A 24,518-nucleotide genomic window follows, 5' to 3' on the forward strand; every position below is an offset into this window, starting at 1 on the left:
ACTTCTGTGGCCTTTCCAGCTGTTGCAAATGTCTTGGGACATACATTCCAAAGGGGGCGTTGTACTCTATAATGGGTCTGAGTGTCAAATAAAGGGGAACAATGACCTCTTTTTTTTTTTCCTGGATGAGAACCCTTTTAAGATGAGGTGCGCCACATGGACTTCCTGACTACTGTGGCAATGTGATTATCAAAGGAGAGACTACTGTCCACCTGGGTCCCAAGGTCTCATCACATTTGGTGTTAAGTAGACTACCACCTATGTGGTAGTTCATGGGTACAGAGTTTTTACCAAAGGGGATGATCATGCACTTTTTGGCATCAAGCTTGAGGCCATGGCTCTAACACCAGGCATTTGTCTCCGTGAGGCCCTTCTGTAGGATGTCCACATCATTTGGGGACTCTACTATGGCTCCTAGTTTGCAGTCATCTGCGAACTTCGTTAGCCAGAGGCCTTCTGTGTTGGCCTGTACTTCAGAGAAGTAGATACCAAACAGGAGAGGTCCCAGGACTGAACCCTGTGGTACTCCACTTGTCACTGGCTTGATGTCAGATTTGGAGTCTGCAACTTTTACAGTGTGGGTTCTGTCAGTGAGTCAGTTGGTAACCCATCTTGTGACTTAGGGTTTTATACCTAGTTTAGTGAGTTTAGCTATAATTCCAGAATGGGGGATGGTGTAAAAAGCCTTGGCGAGGTCAAGCTAGGCTGTGTGAACCACCTTAGCCTCATCGACTGCCTCAGAGAAGTTGATTAGGTTCAGGATGCATGATCTGCCTTTCACAAACCCGAACTGGGTGGGGTCCAGAGTTTGGAGGTTACCAATGTCTTTGAGTTCTATGATATCTGACTGGGCTTAGTGGTAAATCACTTTGGCTATGGTGTGCAGGGTCCTGGGTTCGAGCCTTGCAGAGGTTGTTTATTTTTTTTTCAATCCTAGCCTCACCTCAGGCTTTGTGCCTGCTGATTGGTGCACAGCTATGGTTATCCCACTCCACAAGGGAGGAGCCACCATGGACCCTGGGAACTACCGCCCCATTAACCTGACTAGCCTGGTCTGCAAGGCCATGGAACGTATCATCATGGAACTTAGACATTGGTAATCTCCAAACTCTGGACTCCATCCAGTTCAGGTTTGTAAAAGGCAGATCATGTGTCATAAACCTGATAGACTTCTTTGAAGCAGTCACCAAAGCCATAGACAAGGGTAAGGTGGTTCACACAGCCTATCTAGATCTTGCCAGGGCTTTCAACACCATCCTCCACTCTGGAATTATAGATGAACTCACTAAACTAGGTATAAATTCCTATGTCACGATGGGTTGGCAACTGGCTCACCGACAGAACCCACACTGTGAAAGTACCAGACTCCAAATCCGACTTCAGACCAGTGACAAGTGGAGTACCACAAGGTTCAGTCCTGGGTTCTCTCCTGTTTGGTATCTACTTCTCTGAAGTACAGGCAAGTAACACAGAAGGTCTTTGGCTAATGAAGTTCGCAGATGACTGCAAACTAGGAGCCATAATCGAAACTCCTAATTATGTGGACATCCTACAAAAGGGCCTCACTGAGACAGATGCCTGGTAAACCATGGCCTCAAGCTCAATGCCAAAAAGTGCATTGTCATCCCCTTTGGTAAAAACTCTACCCATGATCTACAACATAGGCGGTAGTATACTTAACATCAAAAGTGTGATAAGAGACCTTGGGACACAGGTGGACAGTATTCTCTCCTTTGATCACATCGCCAGAGTAGTCAGGAAATCCTATGTAGCACACCTAATCACAAAAGGTTTCTCATCCAGAAAGAGGTCTTTGTTCCCCTCTACTCATCACTCAGACCCATTATAGAGTATAATGGCCCTTTTGGTATGTACCTCACAAGACATCTACAACAAATGGAAAGGTCACAGAAATACCTCACAAAGAGGATTGCCAACCTCAAACAGATGCCCTACGCAAACAGTCTCAAAAAAACTCCAGCTATACTCCATCGCATATCACCTACTCAGAGGTGATCTCTGCCTAACATACAAAGCTATGTCAAACCCAGAGCTTTTGGACATGCTCCACTTAAAGAAATCACAGTCCCTCTGAGCTACACACTCTAGGGACCTAAACCTTGTCACCACAATAAACAAAATTTGCCAGAGGGAAAGATGCCTGTCCCAGAGACTTCCCATACTCTGGAATAAACTACCTATCTATATCAAACAAAGCTCTTCATTAGCACTCTTCAAGAAAAATTTTTATGATTGGATGGGAAATGGGAAATTTACCCCGGGGATCACCTCTGTGGCTCTGTTAGATAGTGGCACAGGAAAATAATTTTCTTGGGTGGTAAGAGCCAGGGTAACTTTTTGGCTGGGCTTGTAGAGGCCCCAGGGCCGATAGCCTAGTACCAACCTATGAACCTTATACTTTCCATGGCCTTGCAGACCAAGCTCATCAGACTAATAGGACGATAGTTCCCGGGATCTGTGGTGGCTCCCCCTTTGTGGAGTGGGATAACTGTTGCTGTGCGCCATTCAGTGGGCACAAAGCCTGATGTGAGGCTATGACTGAACATGGTGCTTAGGTGGGGAGCCACCACTGTAAAACGCAGCCTGGGATATTGTCCAGTCCCATGGATGCTGTGTTTTTGGCTTTAGAGTGTGCAGCTTTTACCTGTGTAGTTTTGATTACAGGAACACTGCATTCTTCCTGTATAGATATGGGCCCTTTAGAGTGTGAGAGGGTGGTAAGGTTAGCACTGAACCTATCTTGCCAGAATGTTGGCAATATCAGGTGTTTCTGTAATTTTCATGCAGTTGTGCTGTTACTCATAACAGATCTGGGTGTTGCCATTGAGATTCTTGTCATAGGTATAGAATGCTTTGTGGTTGTCCTTAGAATCAGTGGCGATTTTATTTTCATAGCTAGCTTTGGATGCTCTTATAAGGGATCTCCGCGTCTTACTGAGGCTGACCAGGGAGCTCCACCACTCATGGGATTTCACGCTCTTTTGCAACAGTTTCTTCCTTCTGTTGTACTGTTTGTTTATGGCAGGGGACCACCAGATTGGCTTCCTTTTTTTGGAGGATAGCTTCTTGGTTCTGTTTGGGATAGCACGATCCATGCACTCATGTAAGTGCTTATAGAGTGCATTTGTGTAGGATTCAGCAGTCGTAACTGTATTGGCCGTCTGCATGGGTGTCATGAATTTCGCCACTTCGGTCTTAAGCATGAAGTTGGCTATGGGGAAATTTTTTACCGTGGTTTCCTTAATGTGGGGTTGGGGGCGGGATGTGGATATCCAGGGTGATTAGCTTGTGGTCAGATCTGACCAACAAGTAGTTGACTTCGGGTGTGGAACACCGGTCATTCATGTTGGTAATGACTAGGTGTAGGATATTGTTGCCTTTGGTGGGGGTGTGGATAAGTTGATACAGGGCACTGGAATTTATGAATTCCAGAAAGCATTGAGCGAAGGAGTTGGTACACGAGTAGTTTTCCCAGTTAATGGTGGGGTAGTTGAAATCACCCATTATTAGGATGTTTGAACCCTAATATTTTCCAGTAAATCAAGAAAAAAGGAGTGGGAATCCTGGGGCATCTGTAGAAAGTTACAATTTGGATTGCAGTTTTGCCCAGAGTTGGTTGCACTTGGATAACCTCGGATGCATTATGCAGAGCAACTAGCCTGGAGGTGTGGATATCTTTAATGAATATGGGCACACCTCTGCCTTTGGTGTTCCGGTCCAGGTTACATCGCCAAAAAGTGTGGTATGAGTTGTAGCCTGGTAGTGCAGGGGTGCTCTTTGGAGCCTTGAATCAGGTCTCAGTCATTGCACAGGTATCAATGTTCTCCATTTTAAGGAGTGCCTTTAGTGAGTGCATTTTGAGATTTAGACTTTTAGCATTGAGTAGCATTACCCTCAGTTTTTGCTTGCCTGTTCCTGTTACATTTGAAACTTGTCTAAAAAAGGCACAATAGAGGCGACAAGAGCCTTAGCCAGTATCCGGAATCCCATGGGTGACAAGTGCAGGCCATCTCTGGCAAAGCATCATGGTCTGTCGACCATGTCGTCCCAGGCAGACAGATACTGGATCCCCTTAGAATGACACCAGAAGCTTAGCCAATTGTTGAAGTCAGTCATTTGTCCTTGTACTACGGTATCATTCTGGGCAATGGCAGAATGCTACTCGGGGCTAGGGTCCTACCTCCTTGGGCTACAAGATCGGGGAGTTCTTCCATGTCTCCATGTACTCCAGGGAGGCATGTCTCAGGTCATTCACACCAACGTGGATAATGACAGAGTCATATTTGTACTTAGTTGTGGAGTGACCTGAGTGCATGGGTTATGTGGCAGATCCTGGCACCAGACAGCCAGCTGACAGTAACCTTCTTGTTTAGCCTGATAAGTGGGACATCAGTGTGCTTGACTATAGAGTCACCTATGACTAGTGTTGGGTACGTTGTTTTGCCTAATATTTTATCTGTTATAAGATATATATATATATATATATATATATATATATATATATATATATATATATGTTTACCCATAATATCTGAATAAGTGAGTGGGATTTTTGACACTATCAAGGAAACATTTTCCTTCTGTGTTTTAGTTTTGAATTTTTCTTGGTATATTGATTGATTTTCTTAGTATATTTTATTTTTTATTTATTTTCCATTTGTTTACCAGGTTAGTCCGACTGGACACAAGATGACCGTTTTCAGCGGAGGCTGGGGGAGAAAAGCTCCAGATACATAGTAAACAATTATAAAAAATAATAAAAATAAATTATACAACATAGCTATTTTGTACAAAGAGCATAGAAAATATAAAAGGAGTAAAATCAGTTTTACAATTGATGCAGCATACACAGGGGTTAGAATATTGATAAACAATTAAACAAGATAATATATAACAAATATACAACTGCTTGAACATAAATTCAAAAAGTTTCCATAGACAAACAGGGTCATAAACTAGAAATCCTAACTATATTGATATGATTTATATTGCATTTATCTTGTTTTAATGATGGTATATGTGTATTTTGTATGTGTCATATGTGCACAGATATTTGAATTAATCTATGTATTTACAGTATATTGACAAAGTACTGGGTCACATCAGAGGCTTGGGAGGTCATTGTTAAGAAACTGAACTGTTGTAAAGCTTGGCAATGAATACCATAAGTTCAGGTCATGCTATAAGAGAATAACTATGTTAAGATAACCATGTCAGCAGCTAGAATGCATTATAAAATGAATGTTTTACTGTGCACAATAAGAAATGAATAGATTGGCCCAAACACGCGACTGGTGTGCTTTGCTTTTTTTTTTTTTTTTTTTTTATTCCTGGGGAAATTACTATTCAGAAGTGAAGAGACATATAGGGGAACAGTTTTAGTGGCACACCAGGCAGTGATTTTTTTGATGTCTATTGTCATGCAAAGCTGACAAAATAGTTGACTCTACCCAAGCTGGAAATGTGAGACTGTAGCCCACTGAAGGAGGGGAGATGGGAGGAGCAACTTGGCCAGGAATTGAAACTTGCAAAACTGCTCCTTGTGAAAAGTCTTTTTTATCTCAGTAATTTGTTGACACATTTGCAAGTTTCTTTCAGAGAATGTGTAGTACATTGATAGGAACAACATTTGCAAAACTCAGCACATACCAGTCAATGACACATGAGCTGCAGACTCTCAAACTTGGATTTTTTTTTCAGGTGGTCCATTCTAAGTGAATGGAAGTCTAGTCTGACAACAAATTGTAGGGCTATTTGTTCTCTGTCTGTGCATTGAGACAGGTTTAGCTTCCCAAAGGAATCACAATGTCTGCCCCCATGAGGGCAGACGAGTAAAAAAAAAAAATCAGGAATGAGCACTTATTTTGCTGCAGGTAGCTTTAGGAAGTGCAGTAAATCATGGCAGTATAAAAAATGTTTTTTTCATTGTTTGCCCGTAGTTGTCCTTTAATTCACCAAGAGGTTCTTCTCTAAGCATTAATGGAGTAAATCCTAGAAAGTGGGGTAACTTATTTAAATTCATTAAACTACATAAATCTCAATATTTTGACAAACGCATTTAATAAATGATGTAGTCAGACTAAATGAATCATACAAAGTTACTATTAAGTTCAGGACACACTCACATAAAATTGCAACTTTTTTTTTAACAGTTCTTTACCAAGCCCCAAAATAGACACATTTAGAGAAAGGCATGTTTTGTCGTGTTTCAGTTTAATTAAGATTTTTACGTTAGTAAATATATATTGGATCCCAGGAATAGGAACCAACACTGAAACCACATCTAGACCTCATTATACAACTATCTAAAGGGAATACAATACTGGCAGGAGATTATAACTGTATGCTTGATACCAAAGATTCAACTTCATGCAATAAAAAGAATCTCATCAGCCTAAAAATTAAAGGAATTCTCAGATATATATTTATTGAAAGATGAGTAATTTCGCTAATCCTAGTTCCTTATTGTATACTTTTTTCCCCACAGGCATAATACATTTTCTTGGATTGATAGTTTTTTCTCTAATAATTTAATAGATTCCTTAATATATACTAAAGTAATTACATGTCCATTATCAGAGCATGATCACATTATATTTGAAATTATAGTTAACAGTAATTACAATACTCAAATAAGATTACCTGCTTATTTTACAAAGTTAAATGAATTTAAAGAATTTATAGATTTAGAAACTCAGAACTTTGTAGACATTAATAGTACTAATGAAACCGGTGAAATCTATATATGGGATGCCCTTAAGGCTCATCTCTATAGAAGAATTTTTAATTGGTTTTATAAAAAAAAGAAAAGTTGGGATGAACTACTGCTTGACATACAAAATAAATTGGACATCTTAAAACAGAATTGAGAGAGAGACATTGATATCAATGGAAAAAGGAAATAAACTTACTAAACCAGTATCTAGAGATATTAAACCATGAAACCATGATTGCTTTAGAAAGATTTAAATTTATACAATTTTCTACTAATCCACAATCACTAAACATGTTGGCTAACAAAACTAAGACTATCCAAATTTAATCGAACAAAATGAAATATTCACCTAAGAAAAAAGGACGGTTTCTGATGTACAAAATATATTGACTGAATTTAGACAATTTTTCATTAATATATATATCAGCATACCAAGACAATTGATTCTAATGAAATCAAAACCTTTATTAATAAATACATTCATAATATACTTTCGTATGAACAAACTAATATTATAGGCAAGCCCATTACCTTTAAAGAAATTGAAACAAATTGCTAAATTAAAATTAAATAAGGCACCAGGAAATTATGGCATTATTCTGGAAATCTATAAGATCTTGCCTTCGAATTTCAAAGAATTATTACATAACGTATACAGTATTGCTTATAATGGAAGTATAATACCACCCTCATGGAAGTACACTTTTATCACCCCCATCCTGAAATCCAATAAAGATCCCAATCATTGCTCATCATATAGGCCAATTTCTCTATTAAATGTTGACTATAAAATGCTTATTTGCAGATGGGCTTAAAATCTTTACCATCCCTAGTAGAATATCAAACTGGTTTCATTATTAATAGAAATTCTTATAACATTAAAAGAACCCTATATTTTATAGAATCAGTTAAACTTTTAAATAAAAATCTAACAATCAGCCTAGATATAGTTTGATTCTGTTAATTGGGGCTAATTTTATTAGAAAGATTAAACTTTTTGAATAATTTTATTAATTTAATAACCCAATTATATCAAGGTAACCAAGCATACATTAAAAGAGGAACACCTATTTCTCAAAATATCCTCATTATTAAAGGTACCAAGCAAGGTTGTCCATTATCTCCCTTTTTGTTTACATTAATTATGGAGCCCTGGGTCAATTTGATAAGATATTGTCGTATTAAATAGTGGAACCTTTGGTCGGTTGTCCGTTTCTTGCTATTGTGCTTCTGGATATTTTTATACAGTTTGTGTTTTGTTTTATGGTTCAATTTGATAAATAATGTGGAAATTGAATGTTACAAGATAACCTCAAATGAATCCTCCAAAATCCAAATGTTTGATTATATTCTAGTCACATTAGAAGGAAATAACTCCATTGGAGCATTATTCTCAGATAAAAAAGTTACTCTTTAATAACACAAATGCTAATAACTGGCCCTAAGAAATTTGATTTACAGGATTATAAAAATACATAACACAATTGGAAGAAATGTTATTTGGGTATTGTAATTACTAAAAATAAAGATATTTTTCAAGTTAACTATAACAAAAGTCTAAAGGTAATAGAAAACCTTGCTCAAAATGGAATAAGATCCCATTCTCAATGGATGAGAAACTTTTAATAATTAAGATTCTTTCTATCCAAAATTTTGTGCATTATTCAATCTCCTTACCCCCTTCTACTTAGATATAAAAAGTTCAATTCTGTGATGCATACATTTTTATGGTACCCGACCAAACCCATTATAGCTTGGTGTCCACTCATGAAAAATTGGAATAATGGAGGTATAGCTATCCCAAGTTTAAAAATGTATGCAATCTCATCAATGGGTAACACTATCTCTCTCCTTATAGATCCACAATATTCAGCCAAACGGAAAAAAAATTCTAGAAATTTTAGTTTGTAAAGCAATAAATAACAGATCCCAGAAAATAGACCTGTTAATACAGTCATATGGGTTTTAAAAAAATACATTACTTTTAATAATACTCAGAATTTTAAAAACTCTTTTATTGAAATCTTTCAGAAATTTAATGTTTAAATTTAATAATTTTAAAGATTGGTTATTTCTGTTATTTCCAATAGTCTATACACACTGTTATAGTTTCTTCTGATTATACAAAAATGTGTTTAAAGAAAAAAAAAATTGGTTTCACATGTCAAATTACTTAAAATCTATTAACATACTTAAAGATGACTATGAAGATGTCTCACTTTCTTGGTTGAACTTGCATGAAGCAAGGAAATATGTTTTAAATAAGTTCGATACTATGTCTTTTACAACCAAGAATTCAGTACCTAAGATTATTCAATATATGGTTTTATCTATACAACATAAATCTCCTACCAAAAACATCTCACATATATAAACAAATTAAACTTTACTTTGGAAGCTGTTTCAGATACCAATTGGAACTACTTTAGTTGGTAGTCATTCTCCTACAGAAATTGATAAAATAAACATATTACAATCAGCTAGTTATGGAAACGTTTTACTTAGAGATATTTACCCAGATCTTTTACCCCGTTCTCAGTAAATTTAACAAAAGTAATGTCAACTGTTGGAGGTGTAATAAAGTAAATGCAGAATGGACTCGCATGGTATATGATTGTGTAATTTTAAATGAATTTTGGAAAAATATTTCTTTTTACAAGCTATTTTCAGATAGTTTTACTCTCACTAAGTCACTTGTTGTTTTCAGTACTCCAGTACCTAATTGTATAAGCAAAGCTAATCAATCTTTAGTCTGGACTATATTATCAGTTGCCAGAAAAATAAGTTACAAGAAACTGGAAATCCAGTACTCCCTCAATTCAAACATTCAAAATTTTACTTCTGGAAGTCTGTAATTTGGAATATTTAACTATCAAATCAAGATCTCCCCGGAATACTGTTAAATGCAATATATGGAAACAAGTCTAATTTATTACAAAAGTAATTCAATTTATAATTGTTGAGAATGTCTTTGTATATAGTTTGTATCATTATTTGACTATTTGAAAATTGTTAATTTCTAATGTACATATTTATTTTTCAATTTTAATTCAAATAAAACTGTTTTGAAAAAAAAGACAGGCTGATAAACTGTCTCCTTTCACACCAGGGCCCTGGGAAGGCAGTATCTAAAACAATTTCAGCATGAATTTCCAAAGCCATTACCTTTTGCTATAAACACCATGGGAAATCCCTGCAAGGTACTGTCAAAGCACACTCCAGGGCAATGGCCTCCTTAGGGGCCACCTTCAGGGGTTTGGATACCTCCACTCTACTGGAAGCAACCACTTGGTCTTTGGTGCATACATTCACCAAACCGTACAAGGGCTGTTCTCCATGGATTCCTGAAGAACTCTGACTCACCTCCCCCTTCACAGTGAGCTTTGGCACTCGCCCATATGTTCTGAGTAGTGCAACAGGTGAATAGGATGACATAAGAAATTTGTGTAAAGTCTTACCCTAACCATAGATGTCTTTCTCTTCCAAGTTGCAGTATTCTTTCCCACCCACCTACCCCTCCTGTTGTATGGCATTTCCCTTTCTGGATGACACAGGACCTGCATTACCCTTGCTAGGACTGGTTCCGACTGGGGCTTACAGTACTGAGGGCTGGTGCGTGCAGGTGTCACTTTTATGGCCCACTTGCTGCTAGCCATGTCAGACATCCCACACACAATACAGTGACTGAAATGTGTATACTGGCCGGACGTTCAGGTAGCAAGATGAGTAAACCCATATGTTCTGAATACTGCAACATGGAAGAGGACATTTATGGTTATGGTAAGATTTTACACAATTTTATTTCACCTAGTATAGCATCAGATCTGTGATTTACATATGATATATAATGGAGTGTAATTTCTTTTCATCAGTACCCAAGTTGACTGAAAAAGGTCAGTAGACTAGCTCACAAACCTGTTAAATTGAAAATAAATGGAATTTTGCCTTTTTTGAGGTGTACTGTTCATCTTTTGAAACAATTTATTTTCGGAGTCTACAGTTTTGACGTTTTATTTTGTGGAAATGACAAGTTAATCGTTTCCTGAACTGCTTAACATGCTGTCTTTAACTTTTAGTACTTCCTATAGCTTATTGATCAGATTTACTTGCATCCTTGATCTTGTTCGGGGAGCAAAATCTGTTAGTTTTGAAGTACTTAACGTTGGACTTTGAGTAAAGCTTATTTTTTGTTTACATTCATTTCTAACTTATTTCATGCTTTTTTTAAAGAAAGAATGTTGTGGTTAGTATTCAGAGGAAGTGGGGAAATTGAGGTTTGAGATGAAGTCCTGGTTTAAGAACAGGATGCTTTGTAGACTTTTTATACTGTTACTTGCGTTTATTGACACTGTTTACAGGTGTGATTAGTGATGAATCTGTACACCTTTAAGTGGAGAATGTGTTGGTTAAAAAGCCACTCTAAATAAAAATCTGTCCCCTTCTAACCCATTCTGGTCTGTGGCTTTTGCTACTGCACTGGTTGTATGGCACTGGGAATGTGTTGTGTAGAAAAGATGTACATCATTTATATATATCTGGTGAGGCTTCTTATTTCCTTTGGGGAGAAAAGACTGTTTGGTTTGAGTGTAATTGCTTTTTTGTGGCAACCACAAAAAACACATTAATAAATTATTTTGTATAGCAGTGTCAAGAAGCTGAAAATACAATTTTCCTTAATAGTGTAATTCAGATATATATCCTAATATTATTGCCATGGGTTTTCCTGCAGAAAAGCTAGAAGGTGTGTACAGGAATAACATCGATGAGGTAGTAAGGTAAGATGTCTTTTGAGCTTAAGTTGTGATTTTTTTTTGAATAGCACACACTGTTATGTTTTCTATATTTGATATTTTGCTTCCTGTTCTATTTTTATCAGTAGACCATAGTTGTGGTTTAAAATCCGTAATTGATATGGACTCAACTGATATGTAAAATGAAGTATTTTCAAGGTGGCTTAAACTTCATGCTGTTAAAATGTGTGTAGCTAATGTTAATAGTCCTTTATGCATGGCTTTTTTTTCTTTGCTCACTAAATGTACCCCCCTCCCCCAGTCTTACAGATTGGAGAAACAACAGTAGGGCTCTCTTTATCCTGGGTAACTGTTTTTCTTTCAGCTTTCCCCGGTTAGGGGTCGCCACAGCGGAACTCTGGTCCGCTAATGATTGGCAGAGTTTTACGTGTTGGCTTGCCGGGCCTAACGCACAACCTTCAACGAAGGAATGCCCTTTCACGCGTGTCGCCACACAGAAGATGCTCTAAGAATCGAACGGGCAATGTTTAACTGTGAGGCAACACCACCTTTATCCTGGATAACTGTAAAATCAGCATATTTATTGGGTGCTCTTAATGCTAAGCTTTGTCATAAAGTTGGGGGTCCAAATTCCATAACTTTCTGACTGGAAGATATGAACCTCTGTACAAGAGCAGTATATTGGCTCATTCTGAAAGATAAATGTCTGCTCAAACTATCAGTTTACTTTGGAGCAGTAATCTTGAAAAGTTACTGTTACTCGCAGCTCAAGCTTTCATGCGTATATGCTACACCTTCCTTAAACACAGTTTGTCCTTTATACCCTGGGATGTATCATTTCCATCTGGTAGGTAGCTGTTTTTGGCCATTGGGTTCTGTCATTTGCACCACAGATCTGTCTTAGACCTTTATGCCTTATGGCAGCCTCTGTCTTTGAGGTTTGCATTCTGGTTGTCATAAAATTTTCATGTAAATGTTCTTTAGCGTACATTTTTGGGCCCAGTGGACCCCATTGTCGTAATACCCTTTTCTCATGTGTTGTAAGAAAAACTTGATCATGTTATTGGCCAGATATATTAGGTTTTCTGTAAGTATCCTTTCAGTTAGACTGTTCAGGCTACAGTTGTTATGGTGTCGTTGGCCTTGAGTGTCAGGTGGTGGAACATTGAGCAACACACTTAGGATACCTGAATGCTTCAGGAATGTCACTTAAATGTCAGTGTTTTGGAAATGACAATTCTGTCCTTGTTGGTCTTCCTGGGCTGTCAAGTTAGTCTCCATACAGATGGACAGCATAACTTGGGTATTGTGTCCCAGCAGTGGGAGGTGAATGCATTTCTACCGTGTTTGTCCAGAAGTACTGAAAGTGTAGTAGACATCCAGATTCATTTTTTTTTTTTATTAGGAGTGTTTGAGTCAGACTGTTACAAGGAGAATCTTTTTTCTCTAGGTGCTACAGAACACAGCTTCTTTGCCTCACAAGCCAACTTTAGGTTTTCCATTTCTTCTGGGAATTTGCCAGAGGTGCATTTGCCGACTTGTGACCAGGTGTCGTCTGTGCCTTTCCATTTCCTCCAATGAGCTTTCATTCAGAAGGGCAATTGTCTTTTGAGACTGTCATTTTAATAGTTATGGATCATACAAACTTATTTTGTTTTCTTTGTTTTCCTTAAGGCGCCATCCAACTATATCTCTTCAAGACTCTTGTCTTGCCTTTTAGGCAACCCCCCTCTCCACACACACACATCATGATCTTTATTCTAAGAATGATTGCCTGGCTTTACCAGATCCAGTTTCAGGGTTTCTTACAGAGAGATAGATGCAACTCCAAGAGGAGTTTTCTTATTTTTTACTCTGGGACCTTCTGACCAAAAAAAAATAAACAAATATTGGAATTAAGTAGATCTGCTTTACTGTGTGGATGGCTTAAGAAAAGTATAGCTACGTTTTCCTCTCCTATATTTAGTTCTTTATCTCGGCAATTTTTATTAAAGCCTTGGTCGTCAAATGATCCCCTCGCAAAAGAGCAACTATTTCAGACTTTTTTCTATATCTTTTTTGAAGATTTAAAAGGAATATTTGCAATGTGCTTCCATGTCATACTTTGATTAGAATTCCTTTTCCTCTCCTCCATGGGACATGTACTTTGAGTGAAAGCTTAAATGTTTTGCCCTTTGAACCTACAGCTTTTGTGGTGGTGTTTTTGCTTTGGACAACTGTTATGAATTGCCATTGATTCGCACAATATTTTTGAGTTTCATGCCTTTTATGTCAAACTCTTGGACTAAAGCAGGAAAATAGTGCTTTAAAAAATAAATTGCTGCAGAGTCTAATCTGAATCGGTCCATTAATTTGTTTCTCTACATGATTACTTGAGATGTAATAGTGGTGAATCTTTCATTGTATGGATAATCTGGGACCGCTTAAATGTTGTGTGGGCAAGGCCAAGTCATTCTGTGAAGATTGTTAGCTGTTCCTTGCCTTGGCTAATTCAAAGCTACACTGATGGTTTGCAAGGGTACCCTTTGCTGCATTTACCTGAGGCAGTAGCTATGACATTTGCCTAGCTGCAGTATTTTTTCCCTGACCACCTTTATCAATCTGTTCTAGCTGGATATTATTTCAGGGTCAGAGTTAAGTTTTGGGATTGCTTTCATTCGTGGTTATGTTGATGGTGACAGCACAGGAGATTAAGGTAGATATCAAAGCTGGGGGGGGGGGGGGTTCAAAAAACCTAAAGTCTGTTTAAACCTAGAATTAAAAAGTCCCTAGTACTTTGGCAAAGCCTAAAAGATTGTCAGGTACTTTCGTCCTGATTTGTTTCTCAAGGTGATCTTTATGCAGTTACAGCGATTCCTGCAGTAAGAGGAGGTCCATCTACTGTGTATATATTTAAAAAAACAAAAAAAGGTGGGGGGAGGACTGATGCCACAGATGTTGGGTTCACTCAGCAGATAACTCTCCCAAGGGCCATCTCCCTTCCCAGTATGCATGTCAGTACTCCACTGTCCATTTCTTTACCCCACTTTGAGATTCAGAAAATTGCGTCGGGATGTCCTTGTCTCATTTGTTGGAGGTTTTGTGATCAAGTGCTTATAATGCAGAGATTAGAGAAAAAGAAATTCCTTTCACTAGCACTACTTCCTCATATACTTATAATGCAGAGATGAGAGAGAGACATTCCATTCACTAGCACTATTTCCTCATATATATATATTCCCTTGGAGTATGCGTCGCCTATTGGTCCTTTTTGGCCAGTTATAAAGGATTTACTTATACTAAACCGGCATGTCCAAAGGTCAGTTGCTAGTTTCCTGTCCAGTCCAGCTGGTGAATCTGGGAATCCTGAGGCAATGTTACAACTGCTTTATGTACACAGACAAACCCTCTCCTCCTCCCAACAAGTACTAATATATGCGAGAGATGCAACCATATAGCCAAACTGGAGGCGAAGCTCTCTCAACGCACTACTGGCGCAGTCGGTCAGGAAGAGAAGGTAACCACACACCACAAATCCATTTGCACATAGACCTACCACATCAACAAACCAAACACAAACACACTAAAACATACTCGGAGGCTCTAAATACAAAGCTGCCTAAACAGCAGACGCCGCCAAAGCAGACATCCAAGCAACCTCTACCCCAAAACAAAACGAGTGTAACACGTACTTCACAAAGTCAGTGTGCCAAACAGCCACAGCCCTTAAGGCTAAACACACCTGATACACTTGTAATAGGTGACTTTGTCAGACACACTGACGTCCCACTCACCAGGCTGAACGAGAAGGTCATAGTGAGCTGTCTGTCGGGCGCCAGGATTTGCCACATAACACAAGCACTCTGGTCACTCCAAAGCAAGTAGAAATATGACTGTCATAGTCCATGCTGGTGTGAATGACCTGAGACGTACCTCCCTGGACTACATGAAAAGAGACATAGAGGAGCTCTCTGATCATGTAGCCCAGGCATGTATGACAATGACCTTGAGTAGCATCTTACCCTCACCAAGAATGCCACAGTATAAAAAAAATGATAAATTTTAACAATTGGCTAAAGTTCTGGTGTCATTCAAAGGGGATCCAGTGTCTGTCAGCCTGGGATGACATGCTCAACAAGCCACATTGCTTAGCTAGCGATGGCTTGCACCTGTCACCTTTGGGCTTTCGGATACTGGCAAAGGCTCTTGCCACCCCCATAGTGCCTTTTTTAGGTAAGGCTCAAAAGACAAACCCACCTCCATAGACAACACAAGGAAGAATAAACGAAGGGTAGTGCTACTCAGCGCCAGAACTCTAAATTTCAAAATGCAACAACTCGAAGCTCTCCTTAGTATGGAGAATATCGATGTCTGTGCAGTAACAAAGAACCTGGTTCAAGGCTCCCGAGAGCACCCCAGCACTTCCAGGTTACACCTCATACCATGCTTTTCTGCCCCAAAACATGGACCGAACCACAAAGGGAGGGGGAGTATCCATATTCATCAGGGATACCCACACCTCCAGGTTAGTGGCATTGCACGAAGCATCGGAGACCATCCATGTGCAACTAACAGTGGGCAAAACTGCCTTTCAGTTTGTAGCCTGCTACAGACCACCATCCCAAACTCAGGAACCTCACTCTGCTTTCCTGAGAACACTGGAGAATATGATGGTCTCTCCATACACCTTTATATTGGGTGACTTCAACTACCCAAACATAGACTGGGAGCCTTACTCAAGCCCCAACACCTAGCCCAAAGGTTCCTATAATTTATAAACTCAAATGATATGGAACAACTAGTCACCACTCCCACAAGAGGGGAAAACATACTGGACCTGATCATTACAAACATGGGGACTCTATGCTCCACACCAGAGGTAAACCCCTCATTGGTAAGATCGGGCCATAAATTAATCTCTCTGGACATCCACATCCCGACACCTGCCCAGAATACCACAGTTCTCAAAAGCTAATTTCACACTTCTCAAAACCGAGGTGAAATCATTCAAATTTCCCTGGCCAGTGGAAACTACGGCCCAAACTGCAGACTCCTTTATAAATGCATTCTATGGACACCTTCAGGAATGCATGGATCATGCAATCCCAAATAAAACCAAGACCCAATCCTCCAAAGGCAGGTGTCCTGTCTGGTGGACCCCAGCCATAAATAAGCTATACAACAAAAGGAGGAAGCTACTACAGGATAGAGCAAAATCCCTAAAAAGGAAGGCATCACTCATCAGTACTAGCAAAAAACTACGGTCCCTCATAAAATCATCCAAGGCCAGCTTCGAGAGAAAAATTGCTCAGGACACTAAAGATAATCACAAGGCCGCCTTTAGTTATGTTAGGAACCTGGGTGGCAACTCCCAGATATGTTTGGAGTCCAGAATGACAAAAAATACACTGAACCCACAGACATTGCCAACATCCTGGCGGACAGGTTCAGTGCAAACTTCTCTCCCCCCCCCCCCCCCCTTACCCCCCAAAAGAGCAGATATCTAACCCAGCAGGGAGCAGTCTCCATGGCATCTCAGATGCTCATGTGAGAGCGGCCCTCTCCAAAGCAAAAAGCACAGCATCAATGGGACCAGACAGTGTCCTGGGCTGCGTCCTACACGAGCTCCAAGAGCAGCTTGAACCTCATATAAAGTTACTGTTCAGTCTCAGCCTTACTACAGGATATGTGCCCAAGGAATGGCGTACAGCAACAGTGGTCCCACTACACAAAGGTGGTGCCTCAGTGGACCCTGGAAACTGTCTCCCTGTAAGCCTGACTAGCCTGGTCTGCAAAGCTATGGAGCGGATCATCATGGAACTCATAAAGACATTGGGGACCTACAGACGCTAGATCCTACCCATTTCGGCTTTAAGGGCAGATCCTGCCTCTTGAACCTGGTTGGTTTCTTCGAAACAGTCACTAACACCATAGATGAAGGGAAGGTAGTCCAAACAGCCTACCTGGACCTCGCAAAAGCCTTCGACACCATACCCCACTCGGGCATCATAAACAAGCTCTCCAGCTTAAATATCAACCCCTATGTCATAAGATGGGTTGCAAACTGGCTCAAGGACAGAACCCACATGGTCAGAATTGCGGGAGCCATGTCAAACTCTAAACCAGTTACAGGTGGCTTCCCACATGGCTCAGTCCTGGGACCGCTCTTGTTAGGTATATATTTTTCTGAGGTACAGGCCAACACGGGAGGACTATGGCTGACCAAGTTTGCAGATGACTGCAAACTGGGTGCCATAATCGACTCTCCAGCTGGCAAGCATCCTCCAAAAGGGTCTCACAGAGACAGATAACTGGTGCCAGAGCCATGGCCTGAAGCTAAATGCCAAGAAGTGTATAGTCATCCCCTTTGGGAAAAACAAAGTGCCCATAAATTACCACATAGGCGGTAATCCGTTAAGTACAGAGGAAGTAATTCGGGACCTGGGTACCCAAGTTGATAGTAGTCTCTCCTTTGACAACCACGTTGACAAAGTGGTTAGAAAGACCATCTACATAGCCCACCTTATGAATGGATTCACATCCAGATCAAGGGAGATCATTGTGCCCCTTTACTCATCAATCATCTGGCTCATAATTGAATACAATGCCCCATTTGGGATGTACCTTACCCGACACCTGCAGCAACTGGAAAGACCACAAAAGTACCTCACCAAGAGGATCAAGGGTCTCAATCAGATGACCTATGCGTGCCGGTTAAAGAAACTCCAGTTCTACTCAGTTGCATACCACCTACTTAGAGGCGATCTGTGCCTGACGTATAAAGCCATGTCCAACCCATAATTAATGGACATGCTCCCCCTCAAAAAATCCAAATCCACTAGAGCTACGCACTCAAGGGACTTGAACCTCAACACAGAAATTAATAGGACATGCTGGAGAGACAGATTTATAACCGAGGCTCCCAGCACTCTGAATAGAATCCCTGTCCATATCAGGCAGAGCCCCTCACTGACTCTCTTCAAGAGGAATCTTGAGTGGATGGGAGATGGTAGGTTTACCCTGGGGATCACTTCGTTGTCACTGCTAGACAGAGGCACACTAAACTAACCTAAAAAAGGGCACAGTTAAACTCACTTTAAAGGGTGGCGAAAGTCAAACACACTCTGGCTTGGCTGATAAATGCCCTAGGGCATATAGTCTAGTATCAACCTATGAATATATGGTTGTGCTTTCTGCCATTTTAGTTTGTGAGAAGGCTTCTGCCCTCCTAATTATCTGTTTTGGGGGTTGTCTTAAGATGTTACCAAGTTTGCTTGGGAAAGTCCAAACTTGTCTCCAGTCCCTGAGAAGGTGGGTGGTGGCCCCCTGCAGATCTCCCAAGTGGGAAGAGTCCTAAGCCATGTATGCTGGTTCTTTACTTTGGTCCATAAAAAGTCACTACACCAGTCCTCTGGATTCTGAGTCATTTGCAGGTGATAATGTTTGGAAGTTCTTAGTGTCTGCTGTGTTTTACTGGCACTGAATTGTCATATGCATGTGTTGTATTTTCTGGGAGCTGTGGCAGATGAAGTGCAATGTGCTGGTGCGGTTGCTTAATGAGACACTGAAAGAAAGTTAAGTTTTTTCCAGTGTGAGCAAACCTAATGTGCATTCTGTATGGTGTAGCTGAAGAAGCTGCTTAGGCTGCAGGACCCAGCTTTTCCTTACATTGGCGCACTGTTTATTTTTGGTTCACTACCACCTCAGAGGAGTGGAGAAATGGAGCAAACCTTTTACTACTGTGGGCCTGAAAAATATGCCCTCCACATTGTTTCATTAGAACACAGAAAAAGCATGGAGTATGTGGTTGCAGTGGGCACATAGTATTAGTCACTGCAGCAGAAGGTTGGCGTGAAGCAGTTTAACTTCCATTAGTTGTGGACCCAAAAAAGGAGCATTTTGTATTCACAAAGCAGTATTTGGGCTGTGATGGATAACTGCACTCCTGTTGGTGCGACAACTAGCCTAGCCTCTGAGACATTTAGGGGTCAGTTTTCCCTCCACTTGTTTTGTAGGAAGTATGTTGCCAGGTAACAGGTGTATCAAGGAAATTTCAGTCAAAGGGTATCCATTTCCATGTATTTCTCCTTATGAGCTTCCCTCAATAGTGTGGTCAGATGCCCACCTTGTCATAAAGAAAGCTGCAGGGGATGAGATGAAGAGCTGCTTGAAAAAGTCATCCAAAAGCTTCCACCTGACCAGAAAACATTGGGTATTAAGGCCACTGAAACATTAGTATTAAGTCTTTGTCTTTGGAAAGAAACCTTCTGGATGATCACTGTGCAATCCATACTTCTATGATTGTCAGGAGGAGAGTGGATGAGCTGATTTGGTCCCCAAGATTACCTGTATCAGTATCAGGTTTTGCCCATGGGAGTCCAGGATGTATATGCTCTTTAAGGTTGGAGCCAGTCCCTGTCAATTCAGGGCTTCTGTCTCTTGTATTGCCTCTGCCTTCAGGTTGGGTCTGTAATAGCTTACAGGGAATACAAGGCCCAGGATCTTGTCCCATGTCTAGGCCACTGGCTCCTTGATTGTACCTTTCACTTCAGACTTTGTGCAGAACAGTTTCATAAGCTTGGGGGTCATGGTTAATGTTGCAAGGTCCCATCTTCCATTTCACAATTAATTTTTTTATCATTTGTTCTTTAAACATTACCCTTTGGGTATTTTTGTCCTATGTCAGGGTACTTTCTCACTCTTCATAGTGATATTCTCCATGCAGTAGTCTGTCCCAGCAGAGACTTTGCTGTAAATCTTTTACTTTGAAGTTGGCTTCATGTTGACGTTGCCCATTTGCAGACTTTGCATGAAGCGGTTTGGGTCCAGTGGTTTGATTATTCAGTAGTGTTTCCTGCCCAGTTAAGACCATTGGGGGTATGCAGGTCACATCTTTAGTGACTTGAACTTACTTGCCTACTAGCTGGAAATTCATTCAGTTTACAAGATTTTAGTCACCCTGATTGGGTCTGCTTTGAGGTAGTGTGGGGGGGAGCAGCATTTTAGTGCACCTGATTGCTTCTAGAGTTTATTTCCTCATAAATAATACAGATGGGAGAACTGATCTGAAATTATTGGTGTTTCAGGACAATGTCTCAGTGAGTTGCACCTGTCCACTTGGGGTGGATGGGTGGGAGTTTGCCTACTTTAAGAAGCTTAGAAGAGACTGGTAATTTTTTGCCAGTCACTGTCTGGGGGATGACTGCTTCCTCTGTACATATTTTTTTTGATGTCCATCATCTGGAATCTTAGCCTCCCAGTAACCTTGAGGGGTTATTTTTGCCTGTGAGGAAATGTGTGGGGTTTTTCTATCTCCAGCCATCAGATTTCCTAGTTACTTAACTGCAGTTTTGCTGTAAATGATGAAAAAAAGATAAATATGCGCTGTAGATGAGTTAGCCTAATGGGGGGGAAGGTGGAAGTCCATAGATAGAATGCTCGGTGTTAGGCTAGTTTTTCTCCAGGACAGAATCCACATGGGCTGAAGGGGAAATGGTTTGAACTTTAAAGAGTGAGTTTAAGCGAAATATAGCATAATTCAGTATATCCTTGGAGTTTCACAGTTGACCCATCATTACCCCTTAATGGTATGGCCTCCATGGTTTAAATGTTTACATGTCTAGTATTGGGAGTTTCATGCCCATTATAGGTAGAACTAAGATTGACAAGTACTTGGCCAGCTTGTCATTTAAAGCACTTGAGTCAGGTTATGCCTAGAAAATGTCTCCTGGCCTTGGCATACAGGGTGTCTTTAAATCTTGGTGGTTTGTCTTGCAAGACTTCTCATGAAAACACTTGTCATACCTGTTGTGCAGATAACATGCCCGTTCCCTGTTTGTTGCATTCCTCTATTGTCCCGCATCAGAAAAAAAAATCTGTCAGTGGATACAAATGAACTTCTGTCAGGCAGGTCCCATTCAAGTAAGGCCCAGATGTGCAGACACTTACAGATTTTTGGGTTGTAGCTTGGAGAGGCTGCTTAGGGAAACTGGATCTGCAGGACCAGGAACAAACTGTGGAGGAAAAAGCACATCAGCATCTCAGGTAATTGCTGTAGTTTTAGCTGTAGAAGTTTTCAGATTTACTGTGCAACCAAGAACCTTGCGCACCCTTGCAAACTGAACAGCATTCTAGTAGTTCACCCACAAGAAGAGGGGAATACAGTCTGTACATGCTAGCCATGGATGCATGGAATCTAGCCTAGGAGTCTGGAATGACCCTCAAGGGAGTCTTGCATTCTGTCAGAGGAGAATGTCCTGGCATATCAGTTTATCAGAATAGAAGCAGACACTCTAGTATCTGGGTATTTGGGCCCAGCTTGAATGGGGGCCCCGCCTGACTGAAGTTCACATGTCTTCTGTACCACGAGAGCTGTTTTAGTGCTGGGGAGTAAAGAAATGCAGCAGTGCAGGGAACCCACTTCAGGCTGACTCAAGGTTCATAACTTGGAAAAGACTTGCTAATTGGTCTGACCTCTGGGAAGTGTGCCAGCTCTCTTGGTGGCACAAATTTATCTCATTTTCCACAAAGATAAGTTTTCTTTAAAACTAATGCTTTATGCCTAAAATTGTATCCAAGTTTACCTCAAGCCAAACCGTTCCTCTGTTTTTCTAGAAATAAAAATGTGGGAGAAATACTTCATACTTTGCCCACTGACAACGCTGGTATTATTTTTGGTAAATCAGTTTTTCAGAATTTCTAGTGAAGGCATGGAGAGAACCATTTGAAAATGGTCATCTCGTGCTTATTACTCTTTAACCCACAGCAAACAATTCCAGGCAGTGTCAAGGCTCACTCCACCATGGCCTTTAGTTGTATCTGTGGCTTTTTGAAAAGGTTTGAATGGGACAAGCATTCTAGAATAAGTAACCAGTAACTGGCAGGCAACTTGTAGAGAGAGCAAGAATCATCTCAACTGAGCCTCAGTGCTTCTGCTCAATGTCAGGAAGCTATAAAAACTACACTCCTGCATTCCCTCCTCACACTTGAGAATGTAGTGCTGTTAACAAGACATGGTTTGAGTGCGTCCTGGCACTGCGAGATTTCAGTGCCTTCCACACTTTAAGGCCAGTAATTGAACAGACAAGTGCTAGAGGTGGAGGTGCCTCAATACTATTAAAAAAAATGTCTCTAAGGTAGTTGAACAGGATGACATGCAGGGGTTCCTCTACATGAAGATCACCATAGGCAAAATGCCTTCTATCCTAGCAGTTGCAGGTCACCCTGCATGTCTTAAGCTGACAAAGTATACTTGGACCCACTGAAGACTATTGGCATCCAACCTAACATCCTATTACTGGGCAACTTTAATTACTTTCTGTAGATTGTAAATCCTACACTGCCTCAAATTTAAAAACACAGATATTCCTGGACTTTGTAAATGTAAGCACCTTTGACCAAATAGTGAATATGCTCGCTACAGGTTCCAACATACTGGACCTCATGCCCACAAGTATGGAAGAAAACTGCACTCCCCCAAAAAAGTGTTGTCCTCCTTGGTAAGGTCCAACCAAAAAGTTCTCTTGCAATAAAAATCAACTCTGTAACCCTTTAAAGCCAGTAAAAGTTGAGCTATTTCAAGGCAATTTAGTAGACTGTTTGGAATGCTGTGATCTTTGTAACTGTGGAGGCACAGCAGGGGAAAGACCCATCTGTGGTAAGTATCCTCGGCTGTAATATGAGATTTAGCATGAGTAAAGGTAATTTTAGATTTCTAGGTAATGACTGTTGCAGTTGCCAATTTGTGTTCACCCAAAAGACGATACAGAAAGCTTCCTAGTACATACTTTGCGTCTCTGGCTACATTGAAACCTGTGAGATAGCATCTTTTTGGCCTAGCCTATAAAGTGATTTAATTTCAGATATTTTTATAAAGTTTCATGAACTGAAATTAATCCTCCATTTTCCTTTGTTAAAAACATACATTTAAACGGTTACAATTATGCATGTTTGTGTTCTCTCCAGTGGGGCACACTGTGCACATTTCAAAATACAAGCACTTTACAAATACCTTTTCAACACAAACACCTGTACAAATCAGTTTGATATACACATGACATACAGTTCCAGTACATTTGCAACACCAGCATCTTGTATGACGTACAGTTTGTGTAGAGGTTGACCTTCATTTGTCGAAAATGTACATACATATGTGCATTTGCTCAAAGTTAATAGAGGATGTGGATGATAAAATGTATTTAGTTTTGTATTTGAGGACTTTCATTAAAGCAAAAAGTATTGAAAATGTGACATAGGTTTAAATGGAAATGAGAAAACCAGCTGCATAAAAGATCAGCCTACCAAACATTAGTATGTACATGAAAGACACAAGTTCAAAACAACTGTCATGTATGCGAGCAACAGCTTTCTATCATGAGGACTTCTGTGTCCATATTATCTTGCATTGTAAATGGCCTCACAGGTGTAGAAAAAAGGTTAAAGAACTGAATTATGTTAAGTAATGCTGCAAGAAACAAACTAGGAAAGAAATGAGGAAGTGAATTTGAAAGGATTTCTGAATCTATGTTTAACAATATTAGCGACAAGGGAAAAGGGCATAATAAAGATTTGATAGGCTCCGGTAGTGATTTAAAAAAAAAACTAGACTACAATAAATTTGTGGTAGTTAGGGGCTGTTGGCAAGGGAAGAAGATTATGCTGACATGTATTTGTATTCTAGCAAAGACTGCTGTTATGGAGTTTAAGAAAAGTTTGGGAGAGATAATCCGCTTTCACTGGGGAATATTACTTTTGGTTCTCGACTGGAATTCAATACATTTCTTGTGGATATTTGAGTTACTAGGGAAGATGGAGATTTCTTCAGTGTGGATAGCTGATGAGTGGGATAAAATGAAAATTGAGTTTAAAAGTAGAGTGAAGAGAGTTTGTGTGGTTAAGAAGTAAAAGGAGAGTGTGTGTGTGGTTAAGAAGTAATAGGAATTATTTACAGGGGATGACAAAAGGTTAAAGTATTGAAGTAACTGGAATATCAGAGCAAGAAGAGGAGCAACTTGCAGAGTGCTGAATAGAAAATAAGGGGTGCTTGGAGTTAA

The 24,518-nt window shown here is 40.0% G+C and overlaps 1 protein-coding gene across 1 annotated transcript in view; it reads left to right on the forward strand.

The window, feature by feature from the left end:
* Positions 1-24,518, forward strand: part of PTEN (phosphatase and tensin homolog) — a 942,442-nt gene that overhangs the window by 255,545 nt on the left and 662,379 nt on the right. The window contains exon 2 of the mRNA XM_044055599.1: positions 11,427-11,511. Within this exon, the coding sequence (XP_043911534.1) occupies positions 11,427-11,511 (85 nt within the window). The remainder of the gene's footprint in view (positions 1-11,426; positions 11,512-24,518) is intronic.

The sequence above is a fragment of the Protopterus annectens genome, chromosome 14.part0 (genome assembly GCF_019279795.1).
Source record: "Protopterus annectens isolate FY-2018-M chromosome 14.part0, PAN1.0, whole genome shotgun sequence".
In the NCBI taxonomy this organism is placed as follows: domain Eukaryota; kingdom Metazoa; phylum Chordata; order Ceratodontiformes; family Protopteridae; genus Protopterus; species Protopterus annectens.